This window comes from Micropterus salmoides, unplaced genomic scaffold, assembly GCF_014851395.1.
Source record: "Micropterus salmoides isolate LMB-PRFRI ecotype aquatic unplaced genomic scaffold, ASM1485139v1 Ms_hic_scaffold_8, whole genome shotgun sequence".
Classification (NCBI taxonomy): domain Eukaryota; kingdom Metazoa; phylum Chordata; class Actinopteri; order Centrarchiformes; family Centrarchidae; genus Micropterus; species Micropterus salmoides.
This window is the reverse complement of record NW_024044570.1, coordinates 16,755,278-16,771,434: the sequence shown is the minus strand read 5'-3', so window position 1 is coordinate 16,771,434 and position 16,157 is coordinate 16,755,278. Positions and strand designations below refer to the sequence as shown.

Sequence of the window (16,157 nt, the reverse complement as noted above, 5' to 3'; positions counted from 1 at the left end):
GGACCAGTAATGCAAGAGTTGGAGAAACAGTCAATACAATTCCTTTATTGTATACTGTAAGATAAGAACAAGAGTTGCAAGTAAAGAAGAAAGTTTGACAAGAAATTTAAATTAAGTGCAGATTAACATTTAAATCCTCAATTACACAGGATTTGTCAGCGTCATGTTTTATTGTTCAAACTGTATCACGTGATAAATAATAAAAAACACCACTTCACAATCAGTTTTCACAATTACAAACCATACTACTGTTCTTCAAGATACTGTAAGGCAATTTAGAAAATCCTGTGAGCACTAAAAACCCTGCACAGACTCTGAAAAGACTGAACTATAACACCAACGATAAGAAAAGATCATTCCCACGCTATCAACTGGATATAAAACCAAACAGATACAATCAATTTATGATGCAGAAGAGGAGAGCAAACATCACTTCTTTTAGATACAGTCCAGAGAAAAAAATTGGTCATTTATGGAGATATGCATCGAGCCAGAGGTCCCCTGAGTTCTTCAGTGACCTGAAAAAAGACAATAAGAAAAAAAAAATACACAAAAAATCAGTTAATCAATAGCTTATTTATCAGACAACAGGTGCATTACACTTCTTTGTTCTGCAAGGATTTTATATTTTGTGAAAACGTATAAACTACGTATAAACTATAAAATCTGTACTCACACTCTTTTTGCAGCCTTGGAAAATACCTTAAATTACTAAAATACTAAATTGGACTTACCTGATAACATCAGAGAGGCCTCGCCACATAGTTTTCACCTGGTAAGGAATCCCATGTTTCTCACACAGTGCATGGACCAGTGGGGCCACCAGGTGGTAGTTGTGGCGCGGCATCGTGGGAAACAAACTTCATAGACAAAAGTAACAGATGGCACCCGTCAGACACGACAGCATCCATCACGTCTCAACAATTATGTTTTAAATTACTGTACAATTTCAGTATAGTGAATGATGTCTGCAACAGCTAAATCTGCACTGTCTGACCAGAGCTAAAGCTGTTCATACTCAGTAAAAAGGAGTGTTTTGAAGTTCACATTTGCTGTCTGTTTATTCTTTTGTAATTGATACTTCACACTAAGGGAGGCACATGCCAAAATTGTACTCTTCTGTATTACAAAGGAATACTAATGCAAATGTGAACCTCGAAGGACTACTAGTGCTAACCAATATACCACTAGATGGACATTAGACTAAAGCTACAGTTCATCCAGAAATTAAAATTCAATCATCTCACTCTCATTTACAGTAAATTCACAGGAAATAAAAACCACTGCAGTCACTAGGTTTTTTTTTTTGTGTTTTTTTTACAAACAACAGAACAGAGTCAGATGTCAATTTAATTTTTTCAAATATATCATGTTGTGTTTTGTAGTTTGTAGTTATCAAATGCATTTAAGGTCCAGAAATGTGACCCATTGATGTCCAGTTGTCCCGTTTTGTTCAAAGGCTTCAAAAATTAATTTCCTCAATCCGCTTCTTCCTGTGATTGATAGTGACCTGCATGAACTGTATTTTTTGCCAAAGTTAGAACAATTTAATTTCTTTCTGTATCCTGCTTAAAAAGAATAGCTGAGTAATAATAAATAAATAATAACTAACCATGTTCATTTTAAAGCTATTTGTATCTATAGAGTGATTGTTTGTCATTTAATTTTAAAAGCTGACACAGCACAACAGCGGCTTTGTGTCTGTTTTTCCTTCAAACTTTGAACTGGAGTCCACTCCTTGGAATCAATCACTGACTTACTGATGTTCGATTTGAAAGTTGAGATGTCCGCTGAACCAGTCGTTGAGGAGGGACTGCTCGATATTACAGGTAGCTTGCAACTAGAGTTGATGATGAGACAAAAGAGTGCAGATGAGTTAACCCACCAGTAGCACCTACAGAGTGTACCCATTTCATAACAAACCAGGTACCTGCATGGTCAGCCAGTCATGGTGCTTCTCGTGGTCGATGTCCATCGGCAGATGATTCATCTGAGTCACCCACACAAACCAGTGGCTCTCCAAAAACCTGTCAATCATAACACAAACACCAGTCACTCAATAATGTGTCACACCACGTGATCAAGGCGTTGACAATATAACATCATTGTAAGTGTGTGTTAGGCTGCTGTGTTTAGAGATAAGATGGTTATGTTAGATGTTGACGAGTGTCCAGTGTTTTTGGAAGGTGTGTTTAATGCACCTGTAACTACAGTGCTTCAGTTTGGTGGATGAGTGTGAGGTTTAGTGAAATGAGTGAATAATTTGGGATAACATGTTTTAAGAAATGTGTATACATGATGGAGAAAACTACAATTCATCACAAGAACCCATTTCTAAATAAATAATTCACCTTTAAGAAAAGTGCTGCAGAGCATCCAGCCAAAATAATCATTCATAATCCATTAGTTACAACATACAGTTATACACTTTGTAAGGTATGTCAGTTCTGAGTTAATATTCTTTCGGGTCATTTACCTGACGAAGCTCATGAGCGCCACTGAGCCAAACACACCATAGAGAGGTACATAACAGCACAGGTAGCGAAGGTAGTAAGACATCGACCAAGCTAGATCCTTCACAAGACAAGAAGGTTAATAGAATTGACATAATATTTTTGTTATCAAGAATCACCCTGATCTCATCTTTAATCTTTATGTGTACCACATTGGTTATGTTCAGTGTAATATTTGTTTTTCTGCAGCGCTGTAAGCTGAAATTTTATTAGAACTATTCGCCAACATGTAACCTAATAGCAAACAGAAAATCTTCACATTCAATGCACTGAACCACACGGTAGACAGCATCTTACCACCCAGTCGTGGCGGGAAATCATGGTTCGTATTATCTGAATGTGGAAGTAAACTGGAATGAGAAGCGGCGGCCCAACTAAAAGAAAAAAAAAGATAGCAATTATTCCTGTCAAGTTTTCAGAGTTTCATTACTTTCTAATGACTCCAAGAAAACATACCAAGATGGAAGTACTGGTGTTGGTGATGGTAGGGCATATATTTGATCTTTTTTACGCCGTACTGTAACAGAGGGGAACACAGAGTTAGAATGAGCAGTTGGTGAGAGATTCACTGAATGTTTAAGAGCTGTTTTAAGAAGTCAGAATTATCAGCTTTGTGCTACTTGCCTCCACTGGTTGAGTGGTTCCAACTACGAACATGTGCAACATGTTGACGTCCGGGTCCTTACTGAAGATGTTGGGTTTGGCGTGATGCTGGAAATGCCGATGATTCCACCAGTTGGCAGAGGCTCCCTGAGAAAACAAATCTTTTAACATCTGCGTAAAATTTCCAGAAAAGAAATATATCCGATCGAGAATACCAATTACCTTTAAATGGCCAATGACAAACTTGTGCAACATGTGATTCCAGCTGGACTTCTTGAAGACCGACAGGTGGCCAAAGTCGTGCTGCAGCCATCCGGCCTGCGACTAGAGAGGACGAAGAGAAACGAGAATTTTGAGATTTGTTTGGTGCAGAATTTGACTTACAGTTTGTTTAGAGGTACCGGTCTTTGAGTCACCTGAGCGGTTGCCAGCATGATTGAGCACAAAAATGTCAGAGTCCAGCTGGTTCCCCAGAGCCAGATCATTAGCCAGGCGAGGGCCTCCAGCAGCAGGATGTGACCCAGGTGGAAACAGAAGAACAAAGGCCGAGCTTGAAACAGGCCCTCGCTCTCCACCTGTGCTCGTAAAGTGTGGAAATCTTGTATGATCGCAGCCTGGGAGCAGAGAAGAAGAAATATACACATTCTGTGAAGCTTTTTATAGCATTTAAGGACATGCAGCAGAATAATTTTTCTACAGAGAAAACCAAGAAGATATTAGTTAACAGATAATGAAACACGAGTGTCCAGAATCTCAGATAAACACTGTAAGACTCATGAATTACAAAGCAGATCTGTGTTGTGACCTACTTATTTTCCTCAGGTGTTTCTGTACATGCTGCCATGTTGTTCCCCTGACACTAAAGAGACTAAAGTGGCTACATGAATAACGTCCGGTTTTGATTTGAAGAATCTGAGTCCAAGCTCACATTTTTGTTTCGGTCCTGGCTGGGCTCTGTCGCTGCCAGCTCTCCAATCAGCAGCGGCTTCAGAAACTTTTGTACAAACTTTAGATCGGGATGAAACGCAGTGAATGCCTCCTGGAAAACAAAAAATGAGAAATCCTGTCAGTGATGCAGTAAATAAAATTTTATGTGCATTTATCAGTGGTGGAAGAAACACTCAGATCATTTACTTTAGTGAAGGTACCACTACAACAACGTAAAAATACAGTCCTGAATTCAACATTTTACTTCAGTAAGAGTACAATAGCATTATCAGCAAAATGTACTGAAGTATCAAAAGTACTTGTTCTGCAGAAATATGGCATTATTATTATGGTATTATTTTATATGACATTTTTAGATTGTGAATACTGATGTATCAATGTGTAAGTTGCATTTTACAGTAGCTAACTGAGGTGGAGCTTGTTTTAACTACTTTTTACAGTTTAGTAGTTTAGTCCAGTGGCTCCCAAACCAAGGGTCCAACCCCCTTTAAAGGGACACAACAAAACTAGTAAAAGTATCAAGTAACATAAAATGGAAATACTCAAAGTATTAAAAAACTTAAAATTGTACTTAAATACAGTAGCCTACTTCAGCAGGCATATATGTAGGCTACTTTTATTTTCCACCATTCTTCTTCTTTCAACAAGCACCACTTAAATTCTAAGGAAATGTGTTAGATGAATTGTAGCTACCTGTTGGGAGCGCCGTCTTAAACATGACTCTTATCCAGTTTTAATCCACACTTTTTTGTAAATTTTTTTTAATCCTTTTTATTTAACTTTTTTACATGGGTTAAGGATTTTAGTCATCCGACATGGATTTTAAGGTAGATGACCTTAAAAACGCTATCAACACTACTGACCATAACCAAGCTCCGGCAGCTAGCCGCGATAACTCTGCCCCATGAGGACTGCACACTCCTTAAGAAAGCGAACAAAAAGATTGCTGACCTCATGGAAGACATCCGACGACTTTCAGAGGAACTCAAAGAGAAAGATTCCCTGCTGACTGGCTTTATAGATGTGGCTTCAGTACAAGCCAAACAGATTGTTTCCCTTAATGCAACCGACAACATCCAGGACACCGTGCTATGGGACCCCTCTACCCTTCCCAGGCTTTCCTTCTGCTCGACTCCGAAGCATCAGTCAACCTGGGCTGAAGTGGTGGTCCGTGGCTGCAAGAGAGGCTCGGATGGGGCTGCCTCTCCTCCGCACATCGGCCTCTCCAACCGCTATGCAGCCCTGTCTAACGACACTCCGGTCCATCCAGCAGATGCACCTGCGGCTTCGAGTCTCCCTGATACGGGATCTCTTTCGGCGGACAGTGCCTGCCGACACTGTTGCATCTCCTTCACCGGCTACATCTCCCGCGCTGGACCGCCGGTCTGCCGCTGGGCCTGATCGGCGGCCGTCATCCCGGTCAAAAACCTCCGGGTAGCCCTTCTCTCAGGTATGTTACTGCTACTCCAACACAACACTTGGCAGCTCACACACTCCATCCTCAGTCCGCACGCAGTGTTGAAGCAGATTCTGCTCAGTCCTGCTCTGGAACCCCACAACCGGCATCTCCTCGTCCTCTTTTCTCCCCAACCACACTAATAATTGGTGACTCCATAACCAGAAACATCCGTTTCTTTAACGCTACCACTCACTGCTTCCCCGGTGCCACCACAGCTGACATTTTAAGAAAACTCCAGGACCTAATGCCATCGCTCCCGTCCTTCATCACAAGAGTGATAGTCCATGTCGGAACAAATGACACAGCTCTTCAGGAGTCTGAGCTGACAAAATCAGATCTTTTTAACTTTTTAAAGCAGTGTGGAAAGTCCGTTTTTATCTCTGGTCAACATTCCCACAGTTGGTCGCGGTGCTGGCCGCTTCAGTAGACACCTTGGCCTCCACGACTGCAGGGCTCACTGTGTGTGTTATGTGGATGATTTTAATATTTTCTGGCAAAGAATGTCTCTTTTTAAGACAGACGGACTTCACCCAAACAAACGGGGCTACGAAATGTTAGCTGCTCACATACAGCATGTGGTGCGGTCCACACATGACTTACGTGAATGACTAATCATTCATGCAGCACACCTGGACACACCACCGGTCACTGAACAGATCTCTGCCTCACTGCCACAAACAACTGTCTCCACCTGCTGGCATGTAAAACCGTCTGCTCCAAGCGTTGTTCCAAAGACTTCTATTCCTGTCATCATCACGCATAGACCAGTAAACCAAAATGTGCACATCCCACACAGAAATAATAGTAATTTCTTAAGGATTAGGACAACTGCACCAACTCCAGCACCTAGAACAAACTCATTTAAAATGGCTCTCTTCAATGTGAGATCACTGTCAAGTAAGACTTTTATCTTAAATGATTTTATCTTGTCTGCAAATCTAGATTTTATGTTTTTAATTGAATCATGGTTGCAAATGAATGACTATACCCAACTAGCTGAACTGTGTCCGCCTCAATATGATTGTTTTAGTCAACCGAGGGTCAGTGGTCGTGGTGGTGGGCTAGTGAGCGTGTATAGGAAAAATTTAAAATGTCATCAAGTACGCTGTGATGAATTTAACTCCTTTGAAGTTCTCACTCTTAAACTTGGAAGGCTGCAACCTATCATATTTGTTATAATTTATCGCCCCCCAAAACCGCCTGGAGGATTTTTATCAGAACTTCCTGAATTTTTATCTACTCTGGTTTTAAATTATGACAGAATTGTTCTTTGTGGCGATTTTAATATTCATGTTGATGACCCCAACAATGTTAATGCAACTGACTTTTCAAATATGGCCACTTCTTTTACCTTCAAACAACATGTCAAAGGGCAAACCCATACACTGGTCATACACTGGACCATATCTGACCACAGATGTATTGTTTTTAGCTGCGATTCGCCTGTTACTCATGCCGCCTCACCAAGCTCCATGTGTTCTCGCATCTTTAATGAACAAAGTGTTTCAAAGTTTTGCGCATTCTTTCAGAGCCAAAGCCAACACCTGTCTGATTCCAACTCCAACAATCTGGTCGATCACTTCAATCATATCTGCTTGTCATCACTAAATATTACTGCTCCTCTAAAGGTTAGGCCTGCGTATAAAGCTAGTAAGCAACCCTGGATAAATGACAGCATTCGCAGCCTAAAAAGGGAATGCAGGAAAGCAGAGCGCAGATGGAAAAAATCCAGTCTCCAAGTCCAGTACCTCAGTCTGAAGGATTTATTAATTAACTACAATAACATGGTTAAGGATGCGAGAACACACAATTTTTCTGAACTCATTACTACACATAAACACAACCCCAGGTTTCTGTTTAAGACTGTGGATCAGCTGGTAAACCCAACCCCTCCTTGTGCCTCAGCTGGAAGTAATGATGACTGTGAATTGTTTTTATCTTATTTTACCAATAAGGTGGTGTCAATCAGAGCCTCTATTACCCCCGCGGCCTCTTACTCAGAGGTTCCTCACCAGCAACAAGAGAGTTTTAACCAGTTTTATCCCATTGACTTGTCTGAGCTTTTAAAAACAGTATCACAAATGAGTGTCCTCCAGCCCACTTGATGTAATACCAACAAAGTTTTTACTGAAAGTAATAGATTCTGTTGGGCCCCATTTGATCTCTGTTTTCAACAGCTCCCTATCTACTGGTTGTGTCCCTGATTATTTTAAATGGCTTGCGTAAACCCACTTTTAAAGAAATCTGGTTTAGATCCCTCCCTCCCACATAATTTTAGACTTGAATTTCAAAACTTTTATTGCAAAGATTCTAGAAAGAATTGTGTCCAAACAGCTGCTCACTGTACTGGAAAATAACAAAATATTTGAAAAGTTTCAATCTGGTTTCAGGAAGTACCACAGCACTGAGACTGCCCTGCTTAAAGTCACCAATGACCTTTTAATGTCTGCTGATGAAGGCATGTGCTCAGTCCTGGTACTCCTGGACCTTAGCGCTGCTTTTGACACCATTGATCACAACATCATGTTAGACAGACTGAGGCACTGGGTGGGGATCTCTGGTACTGCTCTAGAATGGTTTTCATCCTACCAGTCAAATAGGAAGTTTTGCGTGTCTGTAAACAACTATGTCTCTTTGTTCTGTCCAGTTAAATATGGTGTGCCTCAGGGGTCGGTCTTAGGACCCATTTTGTTTTCCTTGTATCTGCTTCCCCTGGACATATTATCCATAAACATGGCATTTCTTTTCATATTTATGCTGATGACACACAAATATACTTGCCCGTCAGATCCACAGACCCTGGAATGCTGAGTTCACTTAACAACTGCCTTTGTGAAGTTAAAAAATGGATGTCAAATAATTTCCTCCAGCTGAACTCAGACAAAACAGAAATCCTGGTCGTCATCGGGTCCCAGCAGATGGCAAAACAAATACTGCCATCTGCTGGTTCCCTAGTAAATCACATTAAGCCTGTGGCAAAGAACCTTGGTGTTTGGTTTGATAGTAATTTAAATTTCGAGCAGCACACCACAAAGCTTGTTCAATCATGTTTTTATCAACTTAGAAATATAGCAAAAATTCGATCTGTTAACTTTTAAGGACACCGAGACCATTTTTCACGCCTTCATCTCATCACGCCTGGATTATTGCAACAGCCTTTTCACCTGTTTAACTCAAAAACTCAGCTGCCAGGCTTTTAACCAGAACAAAGAAATATGACCACATTACTCCTATTTTAGCTTCATTAAACTGGCTCCAAGTATGTTTTAGAATTGACTTTAAAATTCTATTGATCACTTTTAAAGCTCTTCATGGCCTCTCGCCTTGTTATATTTCTGAACTTTTAGTCCCATACACACCAGCACGTACCTTGAGATCCTCGGGCAAAACTAAAGGGGACAGAGCGTTTGCTGTCAGGGCCAGGAACAGCCTGCCCGAGGAAATCAGGTCAGCTGAGTCAGTGAACTCTTTTAAGTCCCTTCTTAAAACATACTTTTATAGGAGAGCCTTTCCCGATCTTATTTGACTTTATTTTATCCCTTTTATTTTATTCTATTTTACTAATTTTATATTTATCTTAAACGTGTATTTTAGTCTTTTTTTCTTTATCTTGTATTGTTTGTATTATTGTTTTTTGGGTATTATTGTCTTTACACTTGTTAAAGCATTTTGTAACTTGTTTTTGAAAAGTGCTCTACAAATAAAGATTATTATTATTATTATTATTTAAAAATATATTACCGTAGCATCCTCTCCAGCATAGTGGTTGATGACTCGAAACCCGCCTGGGTGCCTTTTGGCCCACTGCGTGATGTTGTAAACCTTTCTATCGATTACAAGCCACTGGTCATTCCTGTTGCAGTGGCTCTGCACCTCCACCCAGGTGTAAACCCCACGGGCTCGCCCGCTGCCCGGCTCTCCTGGCTCCGTCAGCTGGCCTCCACCACCCATCCTCGCTGCTGTCTCTGGCCTGGGTCCACCTGCACACACTAAAAGATCCAGTCAGCCACAAATTTTGACACCTGGATGTAAAAATGGTCTGTTTGACGCTCCTATGACAAGCCGGGGGGAGCAGCATTCAGGGGAAGAGGGTTTTAAACCTGTTGCTCTCTTTACTTTAACCACCCAGCTGATTGTAACACAAGTGAAGAAAGACAAAGAGCAGAGCGACATCTTCACTAATAATTGATGATGAAATCCGACAACCAGGATGCTCCTACAGAAGCGGGCAGCGGATTTTCATTTATGGAGTTTGCATCCTTTGTCTGTATCGACATTAACCATGAATGTAAATACCAAGTGATCATTCTCCAATAGGCCTAATTATATTCTGGTAATAATCTATATTTAGCCTGTATGGGCGTTTTTGACGATTGATGCTCCTAGCAGCTGTAAGCAATACGTCGCCTCATCTTAATATAGGCTAGGCTACGTGTTACAAATAGGACACACGCCAACCCTATTGAACCACAAACAGTCTATCGAATAACGTTCACTTCCTGTGTATCGATTCATTCACGATAGCGGGTGGCACGCTGTCCAGCCTGCAGGCCCGCTGCATGAAGATGAGAAATATTTCAAACTTACAGTATCCAGATTGTGGCTACTCTCCCCGGGTTTCAGACACAATAACAGACCGGCTCCCTTTGTGTGCTCCCGTTTCGTTCAGATCCATTTTAAATGGTCAACATCCCAAATTTCATCCTCTCCTCTTCCCCCAAATATGTTCACGGACTCATTCACCCACTCATTCAGTAAATTCCGAGCCGATCATTCGAGGGTTTCTGGACCAATCGGCGCACAGTATATCCTGGAGCACTGGCGGATTTGCGGTAGGCTCAATAAGCAGCCCGTCTGAATGCGCTCAGTCGGAAAGAGTGTGCACGTCGCTTTTACACTATTCTGCATTATACACAGATGTGGGAGAAACAAGGATCTTTTACTTGAGTAGAAGCAGCGATAGGCCTACTATTTGCAAAAGTACTCTGTTACAGGTACAATACTCCCGTAAAGTGCCTTTCAACGATCACAATACTCACACATGTTGGTCTTAATTTCCCATTCGCTTTAGCCTATATCTTGTCATACATAGTAGACACTAAAGTAGGATATTAGCTGAGCTCCCACACATTAAAAGAATAATAAAAGATAATAATAAAAGAAAATTATGGGCCAATATTTCATAATCCAAGCCACAAAGTGCTTTGGAGGCTCATTTGTGCCATCAGCCAACAGGGTCCACAGCACTCTTGATTATAGCCTATTTTTGACTTAGCCTATTTGATTGTAAATAGACTAACTGTTATCATATATTGATTGTATATAGTGTGTGTATATCTAAGCAGAATGTTACTGATTCTATTTCTTTATTCTGTTCTCTTATAGGCCTAATACTCCTGCTGTGTCAACCTGAATTTCCCCTATGGGGGATTAATAAAGGTAACGTTATATCTTCTATGCCTATCTATCTTCTATCTATCTTAGCATAAACCATAACATAGCCTATGTCCACCCTGTCATGTAAATATTTCAAATCATAAATACATGAAATATTTGATGCAAACCATCTGTTTTTAAAGAAACAAAATTTGCACATCTTTTTTTTATTTGAAGAAAACTGTGATAATTCAATGGAGTTTTTTTTTTGCCCCCCCCCCCCCCCCCCCTTTAATGTTAGCTATTTACCACAATGGATTATATATGGTATAAATGGATTAAATTATTATTTTAAAATATCAAGATGACGTGAACCAGCACGTGAGGGGGTGGACACTTAAAGCATAGCCTAACACACAAAGCATGACAGAAGACAGCCTAAGTCCCTCCCCTTACGGTGGACCACCATGGGACCTAACTTCAAAAAAAAATATGTACGGTGGTCAATGGCAATAGACAACAAATTTCTTGATCCCGTTTGAATTGTGCTCCGAATTACACATATGATGATGGTCAATTTAAAATATACCTTTAAGTAAATACCTTAAGTAAAGAAAGTTGCAGTTTGATGTAAGTACTGTAAGTATAAGACTGTGAAAATACATAATTACAAAGACCACAAACCCAAATGTCGCGTATATGACGTTGTAACTTTTTCTCTCAATGACTGAAGCTAATGTTATTGAAACTAACGTCAAATACCTTCCATGTGTATATGATGTGATAAAAGGACTCAGAGTCGTTGGATTAAACACATTAGGTGAGATGAGATATATTTCTGCGTGGAACAACAAAGCTAAGTTATCTAGCTAGCAGCAACCAAGCAATAAACGTTAGTTAGCATTACCACGCTAACATGCTGGTGACGTATATTGTGCGAGATAAGAGATGTAGTTCATTGAATGGTATTCAGTGTGTGGATGTGTTCTGCAGTGTTTAGTTGAGTAAATACCGCACAATGCGTTTTTTTAATCAACCGGCATAACAATGGCTAACCTGGCTAGTTGTAAACAATGGCTGGCCGAGCAAGGTTTTCCAACTTGTTAACTGGAACGAGAAGGGTCCAGCGGCAGCCCGCAGACAAACTTTAGACTGTATAAAAAAAACAGACAAACGTGACGGAAGTTGACGGAAGTTGAACTTCCATATATGGGAAGTTTATCTCGACCGCTCGGTCCACGCATAGTTGTTAAATAAAAAAAAGCCGTTAAAAAAAGAGGTGTCAAGTGTCAACGTAGTAATCAGTGTACGTTATGTGTTAATATTTACTATACTATACTTTTATATTATTAATATAGTATATTTATACTATAATTCCTGCAAATACTTATTTATAATAGCCTAATGATAATAATAAAGCAATGTTTCAATTCATACCACTGTTGTGTCTATGAAGATTCTCAGTCATCCAGGTCATAGTTATCCAACGAAGGTTAAAATCAAGGGCAACTGGACTTGGTTGAAGATACTGGAAGACGTTTCGGGACGAAACGTCTTCCAGTATCTTGAGCAAGTCTGCTAGCATGTCAGCCGAAAGGCCAATGTGCGCCGCTGTAGGGGTAACCGGTCGACATGCATATAATCAATAACTTTAGGCACATACCCTGGTTGGGGTAAGAGGAATATACTTCAGGGGGCTGTCAGGAATAGCTAGCTAGCTACGGTTAGCTCCCCCAGGCCCAGTCACACAGACCACTGCAGCCAACACAGCAGACGTGTCCAGCAACAGCTGATAATGATCGTACCGCTGTTATTCTGTCAATAAATTCTCAGTAATGTTAAGTTTTAACCTAAATCGAGACACATCTGGCTCGTGATGCAGCATTACAGAATATTCTTGGTTTGTGAAACTTAAAATCACTTTGGAAGAAATAAAATATACAACAGTGGTATGAACTGAAACATTGCCTTATTATTATCATTAGGCTATTATAAATAAGTATTTGCAGGAATTATAGTATAAATATACTATATAATAATATATAAGTATAGTATAGTAAATATTAACACATACAGTAACATACACTGATTACTACGTTGACACTTGACACCTCTTTTTTTAACGGCTTTTTTTAATTTAACAACTATGCGTGGACTGAGCGGTCGAGATAAACTTCATCACGTTTTGTGCGCGGTGGCTTCTGGGACAACCCATATATGGAAGTTCAACTTCCATCACGTTTGTCTGGTTTTTATATACAGTCTATGTTTTGTCTGCAGGCTGCAGCTGGACCCTTCTCCTCTATTGGGTGGAAGTTTTGCGCTTCAGTTAGCATATTAGCTTACAATAAAATTTGACTAGCTTACCAGCTAGTCTGGTTATTGAAGAGAATTAGGTAGAGTTTAATTTACATATTTTGAAAATCTTGTGTTCTAATCACTTACAGTATATTTTATGCTGATAGGGTGGACATATTAAGCTTTGGCAAAACAAGAAACTCATACATGGTAAATGTTTCAACTGCTCACCTCAGTAGCTGAATTTCCCGCCACTGAAGAGACAAAAAACTGTAGTCACTGGCCTTTTCTTAAAGGAGCGGATTCCCCAAAATGACAGGCACGCTCTTCTTCACTATTAAATAAAAATGTGTTTTTATTACCAAATCATAAGTGCACACAAGTTGAGTAATCTCCTATATCACGAAATATTAATATATAAAAACAAAATTTAAAAATCTTATGATTTGACAATTACTGTCACTGAAATTGAATGAGCAGTGCATTACTGGTAGCCAGCTAGGCTGTGCAGTAACAAAAGCTTACTCCCCGACGCCTGAAGAAACATGCTAGTGAGCGCTCATGGGTTTTAGACTCCTTGTTAACGTGCCCGCCTCCCACACCTGAGGTTGCGTGTTTGAGTCCAGACTGTGCAGTACAACCTCAGAGCCGGTTGCAGTGGTGCCTGACCCAGATGGGAGCAATGATGGGAGGTTTAGGGGGGTGAGTGTAATGGTAGCCAGCTGGGCTGTGCAGTAAGAAAACTTCAGATGCTAGCGCCCATGGATTTTAGCCTACTCATTAGCATGTCCACCTCCCACGCCTGAGGTCCGAATTAGAGCCAGTCAGACTGTACAGTACAACCTTGGGGTCAGTTACACATAGCAAAATAGTACGCATCCTCTTATACAAAACAAAACAAAAATCTAGAAAATTTTGGCCTACCTAAAGGCACTCAGTGATATTGGCTCTATAAGTAAAAGCCATGCTTTTAAAATCTACATAGCCTAAGTAGCCAGCGTCAAAATATATATATAATATATAATATATAAGTGAAAGTAGGCTACTCATTATGCCCATTTCAGAATCATATTATATTACTTGATTATAATTAGTGATCTGTGAGAATCACTAATGTTGCAGCTGGTAAAGGTGGGGCTATACTGAACTACTTATAGGATGAATTAACCTGGTGATTGGAACAGAGTTTCTTCCTTGTGTAAGCTTTTATAATTTGCCCAAAACATGATACATTTCTGTCATACTGAAGATGTTACCTATCCATTTGAGGAGGAAAGAAGGTTATTTCTTATACCAAAGGGTTGTGGTATACCTTTTTGTTTAAAGTGAGCATATTGGTAACATCTGGGTGACTGGCAGCAGTGCTCTGATATGGTAAGAGATCAAGGCTAAACTCAGTGTTTGGTTTAGCTTGGTTAGTGTGGTAAACTTTGTTTTTTTGCTAGCTGTTTCTGCTAGCTGGCTAGACTAGCTGGCAAAAGTAGTAAGCTAGTCCATGAACATTTTTGTGGTTGATTAGGGGTCCACACACATGAAGAGGGAACCACTAATCTAGTAATGAAAGCAGTTTAGCACTGTCCTAATCACCCAAAATCATGATTATATAATAATAAAAACAACCTAATTCCAAAAACAGAAACATGATAACACATTTTTACTGATTTTGTCACATTATATTCATGTTTTCATCAGAGGTTTGTGTAATATATTAGCTATTGTAATTTTATGACTGTATGATAAAAATTAGTTAAAGGTTATGTAATTTACTTACCTCATGCTATGCAGGGTCAACCTTCTGTTACTTGCCACGTCCACCTTTATGATGTCACACCAATCAAGACATGCACTTTTTTTATAATGTGATTTCACAACTAGGGCTCAGCAAAAAAGTTTTTCTTTTCCCTCATAAGGCGAAAAAATAAACCCTGTTTAGTTATACTGTCATTGACATTATGTCTCAATCACCCTTAATTCAACCTACTGCTGGGAAGCTTAATCTATAACAATGCATCATCATTTATTAGTTGATTTAATTTTTGTGTTAATAATCTGAATCTGCATAGTAACTACTAACGAATGTTGTCAAATAAATGTAGTGGAGTAAAAAGTAAAATATTTCCCTCTAAAATGTGGTGGATTATTATATTAAATAGCAGCAAATGGAAATACTAATGTAAAGTACAAATATCTCAAAATTGTACTTAAGTACAGTACTAAAGTAAATGCGTGCTACTTATTTGTTTATTTTTGTTACTGGTGCGTATGGGTGCAGGAAGCACATAGGTGAACTCGCAAGGACAGGTGGAGGTGACTGGGAGCGGGATAAAACACTGTGTTTGACCTTGGTATTAGAATAAACTGTTTTTTGCAAGCAACAGGAGTTGTCTGTTTGAGGTACAGGCATCCAGACTAGCTGTTACCCAGTATAGCAATCACTTAATAGCTTTGAGTAGCTTTGGTCAGGACATCCACACTGATTATATATTAACATACACTTCTGGATATAATGATAGAACTGGGCATTATCATAGAATATTCAGTATGGTTGTAGTTGTAGTCCTGTGGAGTTATTACACAAATATACACACAAATCTGAATTTAATAGTTTGAATTCATAATGCAAACTTGTATACTAAATTTAGAATTATATTTTACCGATTGAAATTGAATCTAATGTTTTGAAATTGAATTTAACTCGTATTGCTTTCAACTTGTGAGTATTATTTCATTTTTGGTGCAGTTTCAAATTCAGTTTAAAAAAATCAGTTTCAAGGGTCCGGGGCCTTGTTGATGAGGCCAACTGCAGATGGAAAAAAAACAGTTCTTTTGGGAGAGTGTCAGTTTGTGTCCGGGGTGGAAGGGGCCAGCCACAATCATTCTTGCTCACCTCAGAGTCCTAGACGTGTACAGGTCCTAGAGGGATGGTAGATTGCAGCCAGTCACCTTCTCTGTAGAGCAAT

General features: G+C 39.7%; 1 protein-coding gene across 2 annotated transcripts; it reads right to left on the bottom strand.

The window, feature by feature from the left end:
• Positions 1–25: 25 nt before the first annotated feature.
• On the bottom strand, positions 26–11,974 carry fads2 (fatty acid desaturase 2). 2 transcript variants are annotated; one of them, XM_038706461.1, is made up of 13 exons: positions 11,956–11,974; positions 9,265–9,512; positions 4,045–4,155; positions 3,533–3,730; positions 3,339–3,440; positions 3,138–3,263; positions 2,970–3,030; positions 2,811–2,887; positions 2,477–2,574; positions 1,931–2,027; positions 1,761–1,840; positions 735–860; positions 26–518 (listed from the first exon to the last, which is right to left on the bottom strand). In XM_038706461.1, exons 2-13 carry the CDS (start codon positions 9,472–9,474, stop codon positions 467–469), a joined length of 1,338 nt encoding a protein of 445 aa, XP_038562389.1. In that variant the 5' UTR covers positions 9,475–9,512; positions 11,956–11,974; the 3' UTR covers positions 26–466. The 2 variants fall into 2 exon arrangements, with proteins under 2 accessions (XP_038562389.1, XP_038562388.1); XM_038706460.1 differs by lacking the exon at positions 11,956–11,974 and adding an exon at positions 10,111–10,329.
• Positions 11,975–16,157: the final 4,183 nt, after the last annotated feature.

Coding starts and splice junctions, on each gene's coding strand:
- fads2 (XM_038706461.1), bottom strand. CDS start 9,474: ATGGGTGGTGGAGGCCAGCTGACGGAGCCAGGAGAGCCGGGCAGCGGG. Junction 3,031..3,137: donor GAACCACTCAACCAGTGGAG/GCAAGTAGCACA, acceptor CCTCTGTTACAG/TACGGCGTAAAAAAGATCAA. Junction 1,841..1,930: donor ATGACTGGCTGACCATGCAG/GTACCTGGTTTG, acceptor CATCAACTCTAG/TTGCAAGCTACCTGTAATAT.